This window comes from Pogona vitticeps, chromosome 1 (assembly GCF_051106095.1).
Source record: "Pogona vitticeps strain Pit_001003342236 chromosome 1, PviZW2.1, whole genome shotgun sequence".
NCBI classification, from domain to species: domain Eukaryota; kingdom Metazoa; phylum Chordata; class Lepidosauria; order Squamata; family Agamidae; genus Pogona; species Pogona vitticeps.
This window is the reverse complement of record NC_135783.1, coordinates 202,403,812-202,419,980: the sequence shown is the minus strand read 5'-3', so window position 1 is coordinate 202,419,980 and position 16,169 is coordinate 202,403,812. Positions and strand designations below refer to the sequence as shown.

The 16,169-nt window shown below is 41.6% G+C and overlaps 1 protein-coding gene and 1 long non-coding RNA gene across 5 annotated transcripts in view; one reads left to right on the top strand and one right to left on the bottom strand.

Moving 5' to 3' along the window:
* The window catches only part of ITGA6 (integrin subunit alpha 6), a 76,162-nt gene extending 72,942 nt beyond the window's left edge, over positions 1 to 3,220 (top strand). For all 4 annotated transcript variants that reach the window (XM_078394239.1, XM_072980071.2, XM_072980065.2 and 1 more), the window contains one exon: positions 837 to 3,220. In XM_078394239.1, the coding sequence (XP_078250365.1) occupies positions 837 to 998 (162 nt within the window). In that variant the 3' untranslated portion in view covers positions 999 to 3,220. The remainder of the gene's footprint in view (positions 1 to 836) is intronic.
* Positions 3,221 to 4,597: 1,377 nt separating this feature from the next.
* Positions 4,598 to 14,842, bottom strand: LOC144589492 (uncharacterized). The gene is made up of 2 exons (XR_013545639.1): positions 14,511 to 14,842; positions 4,598 to 9,247 (listed from the first exon to the last, which is right to left on the bottom strand). It is a non-coding gene; the product is annotated as an uncharacterized LOC144589492 (long non-coding RNA).
* Positions 14,843 to 16,169: the final 1,327 nt, after the last annotated feature.

Here is a 16,169-nt window from a genome sequence, read left to right as displayed (position 1 = left end):
TCAGCTGCAGGCTTGGGGGTCTTCTCTGCCAAACTCAAGGAGGTTGGTCATATACATACACATCTATATACACCTTATGCTTCAGAATATATAAGCAGTTCCTCTGCCCAGAGCTTGAATACCTTCATTAACTGCTCATGCATGCAAAAAGCCTGGATTGTTGTTACACTCTACACTCTTACATGGTAGGAAAACATTCATGAATCTTAGTTTCTGCGGGGAGTTTACTGGGAAAGTTTCCATCTTATTTTTCCTGTACTTCAATACGCATTTCTACTCTCAAGCTTGCCAACTGCATGATACCTTGCACTCCTGCCAAATCTAGGCTCGCAGATGTAAAAATGTACATTGGTTTGCCGGATTGACTACTTGCTTTAGCCGTTACACCTGAAGAATGTGAAATGTTACAGATAAGAGGACGAGCCATCCTCAGACAAATCACAGAGCCACTTGGGTGTCCAGATATACATGGGACAAAGTTGAAGAACACGTGGATATGGTGCATATAAGTTAAATAAAATAAATAAATAAATATAGTGGGGCATTTGTCACAGGCCCCTGTACCCATTTGTCTGCTGGCTTGTTTTCATGATTAGCGAGGGTGCTAATACAGGGTATGATTCTAAAATCGGTAACTTCACCTTAATCCTGACTACACAGGAAGGATGCCTGTGTTAACTTGCGGAGGTAGATGAATAGAATTGTTTTCTGGCTTTACTGTTTGCTGCATCAGGGGTTTGGGGTCTTGCATCTTCCTCACTCTTTAAATTAGGACTCTTTGCATTGATGTAAGGATATAAATGTCACTGAAATCTGGATTTTCCTCCCTTCTATAGTGTGGGTTCTTCCAGCGTTCCAGGTACGATGACAGCATCCCCCGCTACCACGCTGTAAGAATTCGGAAAGAGGAGAGGCAGATCAAAGATGGAAAAACTAAAGAGAATCATGGGAAGAAACAGTGGATCACAAAGTGGAATGAAAATGAAAGTTATTCGTAGAGGAACACCCCCCCCCCGACTGAAGACTCAAAGTATCTGGATTCACATGATGGACAGATGAAGACTAATGTACAGAAATGGCTGCTTTTTTTCTGTAGATACTGTTACTTTTCTATCAAAGCCTTCGTCTGTTTTTCAGATCTAAATTTTAAGTCAAATCTCAAGATTCCAGTTAAAATGCAAATCGTCACTCTGGAAAAAGAGACAATAACTTGGGTCAGTTCTGAGGGACTTTTTTTTTTGATCAGTGAATTTTTTTAATGAATTTTTTTTTTACAACCTGCATCGCTGTCATGTTGACCAACATTTCACTCAAACCCCCCCCAAACCTAGAATATGTTTTTCCAAATCACAGACATGTGGAAGCTGGAGATAATCATTTATTGGTGAGAGGCATTCCCCCACATGGTCAGAAGTTATTTCTTTATTAGGATTAAGCCATGGTGATGAAGAGAGGTTCTAGCCTCTGATGGACTGTGGCTCAGATTAAAAGCTAGACTTTGTCCGTGTAATTTAAATTAGGAGTTCTTTCGGTTTTAAGGTGTGGGGGGGAAATACTCATTTGGATTTTGAGTGACTTGAAAGAGATGGTATTTTGTGTCTCCCTCCCTATTGGAAAATATTGCATGTGATCAGAAGGAAATATCTCCTGATAGATGTCAAGCTTTGATGTACTAGTTCTGGTTTTCTGACCTTGAGTGTCTTTGTACTTTCCTAAAAATGCATGGGATGGATGTAGACAGAGTTGGTTGCATTTAGTTCCCATTTAAATAACTGGTGCTTTCAATTAAGCCATAACTAACTTACTGCACAGATTTCTGTGGGAGCTAAATTAGGCTGGATCCAATCCTCGGTGCTCAAGAACTGATGCAAAACTGCTGTGGTTTGTAAATGAAAAGTGCTTACACACAGCTTTAGCTGGAACTCAAGTTCATGTGGAAGTGATTCCTACCATTTATGGTTGTACAGAACTACTCAGCTGTTTAAAGCTGATGTTTCTTTTAGTCGAAGTGTAGGGAATGGGGGAAGAGTTAAAACTTGCATCCCCACCACCCATAAAAGTACTACCATTATAATACACAACGGCATGGGTTTGAGTTTTTCAGGTGAATTTCAGGTCTCTAAATCTACGAACGCCTTGTTTTAAAATTCACGTGTAGTTATAGTAGGTAAGTAGGATCTTAAATGTGCAATAGGTCAGGTTTCAATAATGTTTTAAGATTCAGTTAGTCCAAATCTGTTGCTCACACCAAATCTACAAAGGTTTGTTTTTTAAAGCTTGAATATTGGTTACACTTTTTATGTATATACTGTAAATCATTCGTATATATTTATTTTTGCCGTGAAATAAATCTTTGTCTTTGACTAACTGTGAAGCCAAAGATTTTTATCTGAGTGTTAAAAATAGTGAGCAATAGTATATAGAAGAGTTCAGTTGTTAGTAGAGATGGGCATGAACCGGTTCGTAAAGGCGACAGCACAGGTGATGCTGCTCCCCTTTCCCTTCCCCCCCCCCCGCTTCTGGCTCAAACAGCCAATCACCAAGCTGAGCTTGCTAGCTTCCTGCCCCCCCCCATCTGATCTCCCAGGCCCAAAAACAGCTCAGGCTTCTCTGCCTTGCCCTCTTGGGCAATCAGGCGAAAAGGCTGGGCAGAGAAGTCTGTGCTCTTGCTCCTGACTGGGAGATGAGCCAAGGAGGTGATTAAAAACAAGCAAGCTTGGCCTGCTGAGTCGCTTTTTGAGCCACAAGAGATGGGGGAGGGGAGCAGCAGCACCAGTGCTGTCGCCTTGACGAACCAGTTTGTGCCCAACTCTAGTTGTTAACAGTGGAATACTATGCATGTCCAGCGAGAAATAAGTGCCATTGCATTCAGTAAGACTTACTCCCAGGTAAGTGGGTATAGTATCACAGCCTAAAATTGAACACTTTCCACCAAATGTGCCAATACTTTTGAATTTCAATGACTGAAATATTCTAGCAAAGCTATTTACATAGGTCTGATTATATCATAGGGAGGTATTGTATCTTTTAAATAACATGTGCACTAATGCATACGTACAGATGTTTTATCTATAGATGTTTTATATAACTAACTTAATGGTCAAAAAGATAAGTGTTCTGACGAATAGGGAAAGAGGGGAGGTTTTCTAGCAATATGTTTGGAACAAGATTTAACTACTGCAGATGTTACAGCACTTGAAAGAAAACATAAGCTCCAAAATTTAATTATGGATCCGTACTGGTCCAATTTTAGACTACTGAGTAAATGTCCGAAATACAGTGGTGCCCCGTATAGCGAGGTTAATCCGTTCCGGATTAACCTTCGCTATACGAAAACATCGCTGTGCGGGTAAGGAAAACCTATTGGAACGCATTAAACTTAGTTTAATGCGTTCCAATAAGTGTGCAAACTTACCCCTCCAGCGATGTTTTCGCGTCCGGCGGCCATTTTGGAGCCGCCGATCAGCTGTTCGGCGGCTCCAAAATGGCCGCTGGAGCCCCAATCATCGCAAAGCGAGTGCTGCGATTGGGGCTGATCCGTATAGCAATCCCCAAAAAGGGATCGCTATACGGATTTTTCGTTAAACGGTGCACTCGTTAAGCGAGGCACCACTGTACCAAGTTTTAACAGTCGCATATGTTTGTGCTATTTTATGTTTTGTGACAAACATATCTGCAGTTTTTAAGCTATGTCTAAAAAATTATTGGTACTGATTAAATAAGGGTTATAAACATGCCATAATATATACTGTATATAAAATATAAACAAAACTTTTACTGTGTGGATATCTGAAAGAAGTGATGGAAATTATGCAAACCAATATACATTTACCATTACCAACCAGATGTAGTATGCCTGTTCTCCATACTAAGGATGGCCAAAGTCTGGTCAGTGGGCCCTATATAGTGCTCAGGCACATTTTAGTTCACCTGAGGAAAGCTTTTTTAAAAACCAGAATGGTCCATTTCTGCTCCTGGAGGCATTCAGGAGCAGCAGTATCTACACAGGGGCCTGGGGAAGAGGAGAGTCATCCCTTAATGCCTCTTCTCCCCAAGAACATCAACATTGGAAGTACCTATATGGGCACTTCTTTTTAGGTTGGTTTTTTTATGACTCAAAAGGCTTCTTGTGGCCCATGGAGGTAGGCTGGGGGTACAAAACTGGCCCCAAAGCTGCTTTAGCTTGCTCATTATTGCTCTGTAGATACATTACAAAAAATCATAGCGTTGTGGGAGGAAGATGGCTATCTTTTCTAAGGTTTGTTTTCTGGTTGTTAATTTAACTTTCCCTTATTTTTCAAATAAGTCTCATATCAAATTTTATAGAAATTGTTAATTTTTTAAAAAAATGTTTATGAAATATGTAAATTATCTTTTGTTAAAACTCAGTTACATTCTGGTGCCTGATACTGTAGTCCACCAAACAGTTTTGGTTTTCTGCTCCCTGGTTCATTTAAATGGGGCTGACACAGGGGCCCTGTAGTAGTAGTATGTGTCGTGAAGAGCATCTTAACGTTTAAAATCACATCTCTGTGACTGAGATTAGTCACATGAAAAGATAGAACTTTGAAACAGTACTGTATATTTTTTTAAAAAAAAAGAACCAATCAGAATTGTCAGCTGTGATTCCAGTGCCTTCTCAAAAAGCATAAATATATGGGCAGTGTTAAATTAGGGCTGAATTGAAATAAAACTATCATCTCAAGTCATGTCACTGATATATATTCATTTTATATATTGACTATTACTAACATCTAATGTAAGTCTTGGCTAAAAATTACCTGTGGATGTTTCTATAAAAGTGTGGAAATAAATTTTGTATGAAAAAATTCCTTCTGTGTTGGCAGTAATTTACTATTAATGCATTTTCAGTTTTTGTTAATGTGGAGCAAATATTGGTTTCAATTAGAGCTGCTCTTCACATTTTGCAGATGTGCTGAATCTGTAAAAGTTAAAATAACTTGATGTTCAGAATATTGCCATCAAACCAGTGTACAGTACTTTGAGTTCAAAGACAATAAAATATTAAAGCCCGTGCTGGAAGGTTATATTTAGTGACCCCCAGGGCCGGGGGTGATGTGTGAAACTGGATTTCCAGAAGGTGGTGTTCACAATGGAATAAATCTCAGAGATGTGGTATTGGAATGGATTAAGACAGTGATCCCAAAATTCTTGTTTGTGATGTTATGAGTCTTTGGTGGGGGTTTTCACAATATGAGACCAGAAAGGAGAAACGGTGGTAGAGTAATATAGCTAAAAGATTAGGAATAACTTTAAATGTAAAGGGCTTCAGGAATGTTATAAAGAGGAAAGGAATGGAAATATTTTAAAATAAGGATAAAGCATTTATAATACCTTTACAAGAAACTCATCAAACAGAAGAAGGTATAAAACTACTTAAATTGTGCTGGTTTGGTATTTATGAAAAAGCTTATGGGAGTTCACATTTCAGAGGGGTTTCAACCATAATTTCTAAGAAATTTGATTTTTAAAGTGAATAAAATTTAAAAAAGATAATAAAGCAGAATGTAATGTTACAAGGAATAATAGAAGAATATACTTTAATGTTTACTCTGTAAATCAAACTAGCTTTTAAAGGAAGCCTTGAAACAATTTTGGAAGAGATAAGGAAGGGGCTTGTAATAATGGAAAGGGATTTTAATATGGTTATGGATTAAGAGAAAGACAAATCATAATAAACTGAGATAAATAATAATTTTATTATTAAACATATTAAAGAAGAGCAAAGCAGTTTTGTGATAGGACGACAAATGGCTCATTTGACTAAAAGTGCTAAATGTAAATAAATGTAGTGACAAACAAAAGGTGAAGGTGGGTATAATTTTATTAGACATTTTAAAAGCATTTTTATTGAGTAGAATGGTCAACATGAAAAATGATAATTAAGATATTAGGCACTGAGGAACGATTTAAGGGAATCATAGATCAATTATATTCAGAGAATACTGCAGCAGTATTAATAAATGATAGGATAACAGGACAAATATCCCTAGGCCATGGTACTAGACAAGGATGTCCCCTTTCCCTGGGATTGTTTGCTTTAATTGTAGAATTGTTAGCAAATGTTATTAAACAAAATAAATTAATTTGTGGTATTGGCACTAAAGATAGTTTAAATTAGTTTATTTGCTGATGACACTTTATTAACAATGGAAACCCTGTTAAAGGTTATGGTTAGCATAACATATTTAAAATAATTTGGAGGAATAACAGGGTTATAAATAAATTGGCATAATCAAGAGATGCTAATGCTTAATAAAGATGAAATAGAAATAATTAGAAAAGAATTATTAATATATTATTATTCAAATGTCTGTTAAGTAGGTATAAATATTCCAATGAATTAAAAAAGATTGAAAGAGGGGAATTTAAAAAAAAAACCTGAAGCGCGAAATAAAAAAATAAGTTAGGTGATTTTAGGAAAGTTAGACTTCCATGGTTTGATAGAATAATGGCATGTAAATTTTATCCAAGAAAAGTTTTTTATTCATGATGTTATCAATACAGACCATTGAAGAGGAGTTAAAAGACTGGCAAAATAAGGTTAATAAATTTTATAATGCAGATAAAAAGTCAAGGATTAATAAGAAGAGATGTTATACAAATCTAAAAATGTAGGAGAGTTGGGATTTCCTAATTTAAACTTATATCATATAGCCAACCAAATAAGACACACGATATATCTTAGTACAGAAGCAGAAAAATTATAACTGAACCTCCAAAACATTCTGTTTATACAATATAATTTTTTACAACACAGTAAAAAAATTGAAAGTCTCTTATTCAAAAACACAGTATGCTTTTAATTTGAAATAAGTACAGTGGTACCTCGTAAAATGACGAATCCGCATGACGATGAGGTTTTGCAATCACTATAGCGATTCGCAAAACAGTGATTCCAATGGAGGATTTTCACTGGACGTTGATTTGGTCTGTGCTTCATGGACCGTTTGTTCGCAAGACTACAATTTTTACAGCTGATCGGTGGCTTCGCAAAATGGCTTCCCTGTGTTTTTGGGACCCATACTTCACAGGACAGCCATTTTTACAGCTGATCGGCGCTTGCAAAATGGCTTCCCTATGAGCGATCTTCGGAGGACGACAATGTATTTTCCCCATTGGAACGCAGTAAACGGGTTTCAATGCATTCCAATGGGGAAACGGTTTTTGCATGATGATTTCGCTAAACAGCGATTTCTATGGAACGGATTATCATTGTCATCCGAGGCACCACTGTATAGAAAAATATTTATTCCATTAATTTCTCCACTTTATCTGGTCGCAGAGTTAGAGAAATTTTCAAGTAACTTGAAAAAATGGACTGAAAATTTATTAAGAAAGAAGCAAGTTATTAAATTAAAAGACTGGGTAGAAAAAAGGGAATAAAGAGCAAACAAAAGTGGAATGGATATATCTTGCTTTTAATCTTATTTGGTTAGAGCAGTGGGCAAAGAATTGGGTAAAAAGAAATAGTAAATGTGAGGAATGCACAAAATTTGGAGAAATTGCCTTATAAAACGAAAGTGCAGGTGCAAGTAGGGTAATGAAAGGGACAGGAAGCAATATTGGGCAAGATATCAGTCCCTTTGCCACTTCGGCCAGACCTCCCCAGACAGATTCCTTCTCAGCCGAGTAAGACATGGGATCAGTCTCTTTTGGCTTGCAGGGCCTCTACCTCTGCCATGCCCATCCTTTGGGGTGGTGTCTTTAGAAGACAGGACCTCGCCATGCTCCTCAAGACAGTGTCCCAGAAAGCTTGCCCTGTTCTTCCACGGATGAGGGACTTGGGCTTTAGAATACAAACCGCTGGTGCTGCTGTTTGGGGTGCTATGAACATTGTTAGTTCCTTCATGCTCTGTGTGAACCCCCCCCCGAGTGTTAGCCTGACCTTTGTCACCACCTGCTGGTGCAAGTAATGCAACGTTAGCTGGTATTGCCTAGCCCCTATTCATTTCCCAGTGTTTAATTTGAAGATCCAAGAGGGTTGCTAGAATGTACTCCTTTGACAGGGAGGAAAACTTGTAAGGGAGCAGGTCCTGTAATTTGCTGGCCAGAGTCACCCTGTCAGGACAGGAAAATCACTGTTCTCCCTTTCTGAAATGCCCCTTGGATGGTAATTCAAGGCTATCATCTTGGAGAAGTGATGAATAATCCTGGCCTTTTTGTGTCTGCGAAAGGCTTTTTACTGCACCCCTCCGAGGCAGTCTGGAACATAGTCTTGAAATGTTTATCTGGCCTTTACTGCCTTCCTCCTCCTCTTATTTGCCCATCTATCTCCCTCTTTCCCTGGGCTGCTGACTCAACCTCTGCCTTCTGACGTCTTCACAACCTTTTACTCTTCACAGTAGGTTAGAAAGCAAAAAGCTAAATTTCTGCTTGGTAGAGGAAGAAGTAAAAAAGGAAACTTCGAACATCTTGGACTGATTTCTTTAAAAATTAAATTTTAAAACAATCTGTCACCAAAGGTTATGGGGGCAGAGAACTCCATTTCTCTTGATTGGGGTTGCCATGAGTTTCTCAAGAATGGGGGCTGTTTGCACCCAAAGAAATTTAGAGGCAGGCACTTTTGGAAGGAAAATAAAATAAAAAGAAGAACACTGTAGTACCTTACAGACTAACTTCTATGTTTTAATGTGAGCTTTTATGGAAAAGTCCACTTCCTCAGACTAGAGATGGCCACAAACTGGAAAACGCATGGTTCATGGTTTGTTTTTCCGGTTCCTGCCACAGGGGGGAATGCCTGCTCCTGCCGCTTCCGCTGTGGGTGCACGCTTGGCAGCAGCAGCTGGCACCCGCAACAATGGTGGCAGAGCAGTTAGACAGAGAGAATAGCAGTAGGAGGGGGGTGGTCGGGCATCCCCATTTGCGGAAACAAAATGCCAAGGGGTAAAAAAGTTCAGTGTTTCAGTTTTATTTCAGCAAAAGGGGATGCCCGAACTGGATTGTGAAATGAACCAATCCTTTTTGTGTTTGTTTGTTTTTCGTTTTTTTTTGGGGGGGGGTTGTTTTTTTGCTTTTTTTGCTTTTTTTGTTCATGGTCATTCTTCGTGGTCTCTATGCCTGTGCAGAGATCTCCGGAATATTCTAGAGCTCAAACATGTGTTCACCAGGACCACCCCCCCAACACGTGGTCCGCCTGTCCTGGCGATTGACTCAGTTCCTTTTTACCGCTGCTGAGGTTTCATCTCTTGACAAGCTCTCTGTTCACACTTCTTGGTTCTTTTCTCTAGAGAAATAAATGACAAAACAAATTGATTCTATAAAAGAATAGACTTTAATACATCACATTTGTAAGAGACTTGATCCCTACCGTCCCCCCCCACCCCTTTCCCCCTTTCCTGCCCTTTATGGCCCCCGCAGGACTGTTTTAAGAGGTGCATTTCACTAAACAAGCCATCAAGCTTCGTCAGCAGCAACTTAAGTCTTTTTTGTGGGAGTGATCCCTCTGTGCATCAGCTACTATGGACGAGACGCAAATCTCACAACCATCCCCGACACTTTCTACCATTAACTCTCCGTTACCAATATCCACCAAAACTAAATCAAAATTACAAAAATCGAAGTCCTCGGGGTTCACATCCCAATCCACCCCGACACCGAAAGCTGATCCGAAACTGGTCACTTACAAACAAACAAACAAACAAAAATCAAAGAAATTTTCCATTGAGTCTTAGTCTCCAGTTCCACAGCCTGCACTGCAAGATCAACTCACCATACGACTAGATTCTGACCATGACTCCATTCCACTTCCATCCGGCCAACCACCCTCTCTACTGGCCCAATCACCTTCATGGGTGGATACCTCGGCCAAGGTAACCATTTTACAGCATTCGGCCTGTTCAAGCCCCAAATCTTTGGGTTGTTCAGTGTTTGTATGTGAGTCTGACTCAGTATCAGCATCTATCCTTCCTGACCCGTTGCTCTCACGTAAAAGGAAGGCGAAGCTCCACCATGTACAAGACATTGGCTGTTCCGATACCGGTCACGTACAGCCTCCGACTCATTCAGGACTGTCGCTATCATTCTCAAGCTCGACACCATCAGTCTAAGAGAGTTACAGTGGTGCCTCGCAAGACGAATTTAATTCGTTATGTGGTTAATGCCATCTTGCAAAAAATTCATCTTGCGAAACGCGTTTTCCCATAGGAATGCATTGAAATCTAATTAATGTGTTCCTATGGGCAAAAAAAGTCAGAACAAAGTCAAATTTGGTTTACAAAGGAGTTATTAAGTGCTCTTTAAAGTCATACATATTGTGCAGATGATTTCAAAAATTTCAATAAAAAAATTTAACTTTTTAAACATCATAGAAAAACATTTAAAAATCAGCAAACATGAGGCAGGAACAGCTGCCTTCACTGAAACTGAACAGAAACAGTCACTTAACAGTGCTTGGATTGAGCAAAACTCTTCAGAAAGTGCATTTTCAAGGCATGTAAACATACAGAAACCAACAGTACAGAAACTTTTTACATTTCACATTTTAAAGTGAACAAGTGAGGCTGAATCTCTAAACCACCAGGACCAGTGTTTTAAGTCAGGAAACTGGAGGCAGACAGAACTGTCTCCACATCACAGCAGCAGTCTTTTACGTTCCCAGAGCTGCAGAGGGTCTCTCTGGCGATGGCCCGAACGATGGTCAACTGGGAGAAGGTTTTAAGGCTTGACCTCAAGGCTTCTAGGAGGACGAGGAGGAGGAAGAAGGCAAGTGGGCACCGCTGGTAGAAGCAGCAGGTTCCTCTTCCTGTCTTGGCCTCTTCGTGAGGAACCTCTCCATGGTCAGCTGCTTCTGCCGCCTTTTCAGCATCCCTCTGAAAGGGGACATGATCTTTTTATGTGTTAGAAAGGTCACGTGCCAGAGCCTTCTCTGGGTGGTACCGCTGTGCTTGAGTCTGCACGTTTTGCCACTGTTCTAAGAGCTCCTTCAGTTTAGTGGTGGACAGCTGTTCCTCACCTGGCTCTTCTTCCTCTTCCAAAGAGACCTGCTCCTCCATAGCCTCTGCCTGCAGCTCGACCAGCTCCTGGGTGGACAGCTCCCAGTCATGGCCCTCCACCAGTTCACAGATGTCCTCCTCTGTGACCTCGAGGCTCATGGTCATCGCCAAGGCAACAATGTCCTCCATCACTGTTGACTCTGGTGCAGGTGCAGAAGCATCAGAATCACTTGTTGCCACACAGTCCGGCCACAGGTTGCGCCAAGCAGAATTAAGATTTCTCCAGCTGATCCCGTCCCAGGCTATGGTGACCAACTTCAAGCAGCTGACAATGTCAAAGTGGTCCCTTCAGCATTCACGCAGGATGAGGTTGGTGCAATTAATCACCTCGAAGCAGCGCCTGAAAAGCTCCTTGGTGTAAATGTTTCTTGAAATTGGCAATCAGCTGCTGATCCATTGGCTGGAGTACTGGGATGGTGTTAGACGGCAGGAACATGATTTTAATGAACTTGAACTCCTCTAACAAGTCTTCTTCAAGGCCTGGAGGGTGAGCAGGAGCATTATCCATCAGGAGTAGGGCCTTCAGCGGCAGGTCGTTGTCCAGCAGGTACTGCTTGACAGCAGGGCCAAAAGCCACATTGACTCAGTCCTCAAACAGGATGCGTGTGACCCAAGCCCTAGCATTGGATCGCCACAACATGCCCAGCTGGCCTTTGTTGACCTTGTGCTTCTTGAAGGACCATGGGTTCTCCGAGTGGTACACCAGCAAGGGCTTTATCTTCAGGTCCCCGCTGGCATTGGCACAGAAGAGGAGGGTGAGACGGTCCTTCATGGGCTTGTGGCCAGGCAGCTTGCTCTCCTCTTGAGTGAGGAAGGTCCTTTTGGGCATCCTCTTCCAAAACAGCCCAGTCTCGTCGCAGTTGAAGACCTGCTGTGGAAGGTAGCCCTGTGTTGTCATTACCTCCAGAAACTCTGTGGCAAAGTCCTCAGCCACAGGAACATGGAACTGGCAGCCTCTCTGTGTCTGACCACGCTGTGGATTCCAGATCTGGTTTTGAAGCGTTCAAATCAGCCTCTACTTGCCTTGAAATCTTCTGGCTCAGCTGAGGTTCCTGGCTGTTGCTGCATGAGGTCTGTGTACAAGGCCTTGGCCTTCTCGCAAATGACAGCCTCAGTCACTGTCCCCTGAACGCTACTTCTCTTCCATCCAGATGAGCAGCAGCTTCTCCACCTCCTCCAGAACAGCTGGCCGGTTCTTCACGATCCTGGTGACTCCCTTGGCTACATCTGTTGCAAGGATCTTCTCCCTCATCTTAAGGATGGTATCAATGGTGGATGGATTCCTCCGGTACTCCCTGGAGAGGTCTATCACTTGCATGCCTCCGTCGTGCTTCCTGATGATCTCCTTCTTCATCTCCTTCTTCTCCTTTATCATCTTCCCAGCCTCTGCAGAAGCAGCCTTCTTGGGAACCATGTCAGCACAGCTGCTACGTTCACAAAACAAAAGGCAGTGCTTCACATCTGCTTCACACACATCTTCGCACAGATTTGCCCACACCTGGCCAAAACTGCCCTGGACAAACAAGTGGCATAGCACCCCCCAGCACAAGCTAAGCCCCCTACCTTTCCTCTGCAACTTACAAAAAATGGCATAACAGCCCCACCAACACAGGAGAACAAATGCACATCCTACCTTTTGCTGGCAAAAACATTTCAAAAACCTTCAATTTCTCCAAAGACAGGATGTGTCCACAACACAGGCCACAGTTGCTCCTCTCAAAGTCAATCCTGGAACTGCACGTGGAAAAGTGAACCCAGGCTGCATTGGGGAGGCTTTTTAAACCTCCTGGCACAATGCATCCTGGGTATTAACGGTTGAGATTTAAACCAAAAAAAGAAAAAAGAAAAGAAAAGAAAAAAAGAAAAGTAACCACCAGAAAACATTCATCTTGCGAAGCACAGCCATAGGAACATTGGTCTTGCGAGACATCAACCCCATCGCCAAAACCATTCATCTTGCGAGTTTTTCGTCTCGAGAGGCATTTGTCTTGTGAGGCACCACTGTACTGTCTACAAGTCGCTGGTCTATTACGAACCTCCACCCAAACAGTATCGACATTGCTCATACCGCTATTGGGAGCCCGGTACCGGGCATTACACCGAGCCCAAGCGACTTCGGTACACATACTATTACCTGTCTGACTCTTCAGATTCTCCATCGGACGATGATATCCTCCATCCTCCACCTTCCCCGGTACCGAAAATACATAAAGCTCATAAACGATGCCATGGTCAGTCTACCTTGACTCAGACAGCCTCGGCACAGACATTTTCAACTAAGGTGTCCATACCGCCTGCTGAATCGGCCACACTCTCCCATACTCGATCATCCTCTCTACAAGTTACTACGACTTATACTGGGCCTTCATCAGGACCCACAAATAACACCAAGCCTCACAAATCAAATCAATCTACTCAATCCCCGTTAAAGCACGGTACTGTAGCGTTGAAACGCCATTCACCAGAGGTTCTTCCAGATACATCTGCCTCTTCGTATCAACAGGGATCCTCACCGTGACGTATACAGTTTTCTGATACTGAATCTTCAGATTCAATGGCACTCCAAGACTTACCTCCCAATCTCCCAACACCTGATTCAGACATGGCTGATACCAACCCTCCATCTCCATCGGAGGATTTCTCTTCATACTCTCAATTAGTTCTGCACATTGCAAAGGCCAGGGATCTGGACGTGCAACAACCCATCCACTCAGAATCAGACAAGGTTTATGAGGATATCAATGAGGATCCAACTCTTCCACTCTTGCTGGGGTTCATTCTGTCCCTTTTTAAATTGATTAAGCAATCATGGTCCAAACCATCCTCGGTACCTCAAATCTCTCGAAGAGTCAAGAACTTATATAAGACCCATGACCGAAATACTGAATTTTTCTCCAAACATCAACCTCCCAATTCTGATTGTGGACACAACACAAACTAGGTCACACACTCGTTCTAACACTACTCCCAATAACAAGGAAGGTAGAAAAATTGGCATTATTGGACGCAGAATTTACTCTCTGGCATCATTCACTCTCCATGTTGCCAATTATCTAGCAGCGATGGGAGCCTACCATATATTCCTTTGGAACAAGACCCTTCAAACCTTACAGTCAGCCCCTGGAGAATACGAGCCTCGCGGCCTTGCTTTTCATAAATAGGCTGTGGCGTTAGCACACCAAGAATGTATAACAGTGTGTCACATAATCAAGGCATCTTCTAGACATATGGCCACTGCAGTAGCCCTACGGAGACATGTTTGGCTCTACTCAGCACACATCTCTGAAGACTCTCGTATGTGTATCAAGGAGTTACCTTTTGATGACATCAGTCTATTCGATGAGAAGACGGATGAAATACTAGATAACCTACAAACGATGAGAAAGACGGCGCATTCGTACACTCAGCCGTACTACAGGTCCCAAAGATATCAGTGGCGCTGCCCGTGTCCTTTCCACCAATACAAATCCTTTCTGGAAAAACAAAGATACCTACCTCAGTCATCTTCCTCATACCAAAATCGGCAGCACACAAAGCGACAGCGTCCTCGACAGTCCTTCCGATGACCTGATAAGAAAAGCAGACAGAAACTTTGACTCCCCTATTGCCCAGATCCGCTCTCTTCATATCCCACTATCCTCCACCACCGCCTAGCAGCCCATTTTCGATCTTGGGTATCCATCACCACCGACTTGTGGGTCCTGTCTATAATATCCATTGGTTACGCGATAGAGTTTCTGTCCCTCCCACCACCTAGGGTAGTCCTAACTAAATCATCAAACGTCCTGGAACAAGAGACTCAATTGCTCCTCTTCAAGGATGCTATTTCAGTAATAATAATAATAATAATAATAATAATAATAATAATAATAATAATAATAATAATAATAATAATAATAATAATAATAATAATAATAATAATAATAATAATAATAATAAAAATTTATTGTCATTGTAAGTATATACACAGTATACCATACAACGAAATTCACAGACACCCAGAGACCAGACACATGCACACACATAACATTCCCCAAACACTCCCCACCACTAGAAGTCCCCCACTAAAAATACAAACATGTACACCTCAGGCCAAGTAACACAGTCCAACTAATTATTCACTACTGGTGGTCTTTAAGCTCATTATTAATTGCAATTATAGCTCTAGGATAAAAACTATTTAGAAAACGTGTGGTCCGAGTCTTAATTGTTCTATATCTTCTGCCAGACGGTAACAGTTCAAAAAAGTTATAAGCAGGATGGGAAGAGTCTCTCAGGATGCTGTGTGACTTCCTCAGACAGCGGGATGTGAAGATGTCATCCAGGGTTGGTAGCTGGAGCCCGATGATATTCTGGGCAATTTTAATGGTTCTCTGTAGAGCTTTTTTGTCCGCTACAGAGCTACTCCCAAACCATGCCAGAATGCCATAAGTTAGGACACTCTCAATGGTGCTACGGTAGTACGACAGAAGTAAATGCTGTGATAAATTTAACTTCCCGAGCATTCTCAGGAAATACAGCCTCTTCTGTGCCTTCTTTATTAGCATGTTGGCATTTATAGTCCATGAGAGGTCCTCTGAGATGTAAGTACCCAGAAATTTAAAACTACCAACTCTCTCCACTTCCTCACCGTTTATGTACAGTGGTAAATGTACATTTCTCTTCCTCCTAAAATCAATTATGAGTTCTTTAGTTTTTTTGATGTTAAGTGTGAGATGATTTTCTTTACACCATAGTATCAATCTTTGTACTTCCTTTCTATAAGCAGACTCGTTGTTCTTATTTATGAGTCCCACCACTGTCGTATCATCCGCAAATTTAATAATTGCATTGGTGTTATATAGTGGGGTGCAATCATGTGTGTACAGGGAATAGAGGAAGGGACTCAGCACGCAGCCCTGGGGAGCTCCTGTACTTAGTACCAGGGTAGAAGAATGGTGGGATCCCATCCTTACTGACTGTGGCCTATCTGTCAGAAAATCCTTTATCCACGTGCAGATCTCCTGAGGTAATCCCAGGTTGATCATTTTTAAAAACAACCTATTTGGTAGAATGGTGTTAAAAGCAGAGCTATAATCCACAAACAACAGCCTCGCATAAGTTCCCTGTTGTTCTAAGTGGCTCAATACAGTATGGAGTACGATGGACACAGCA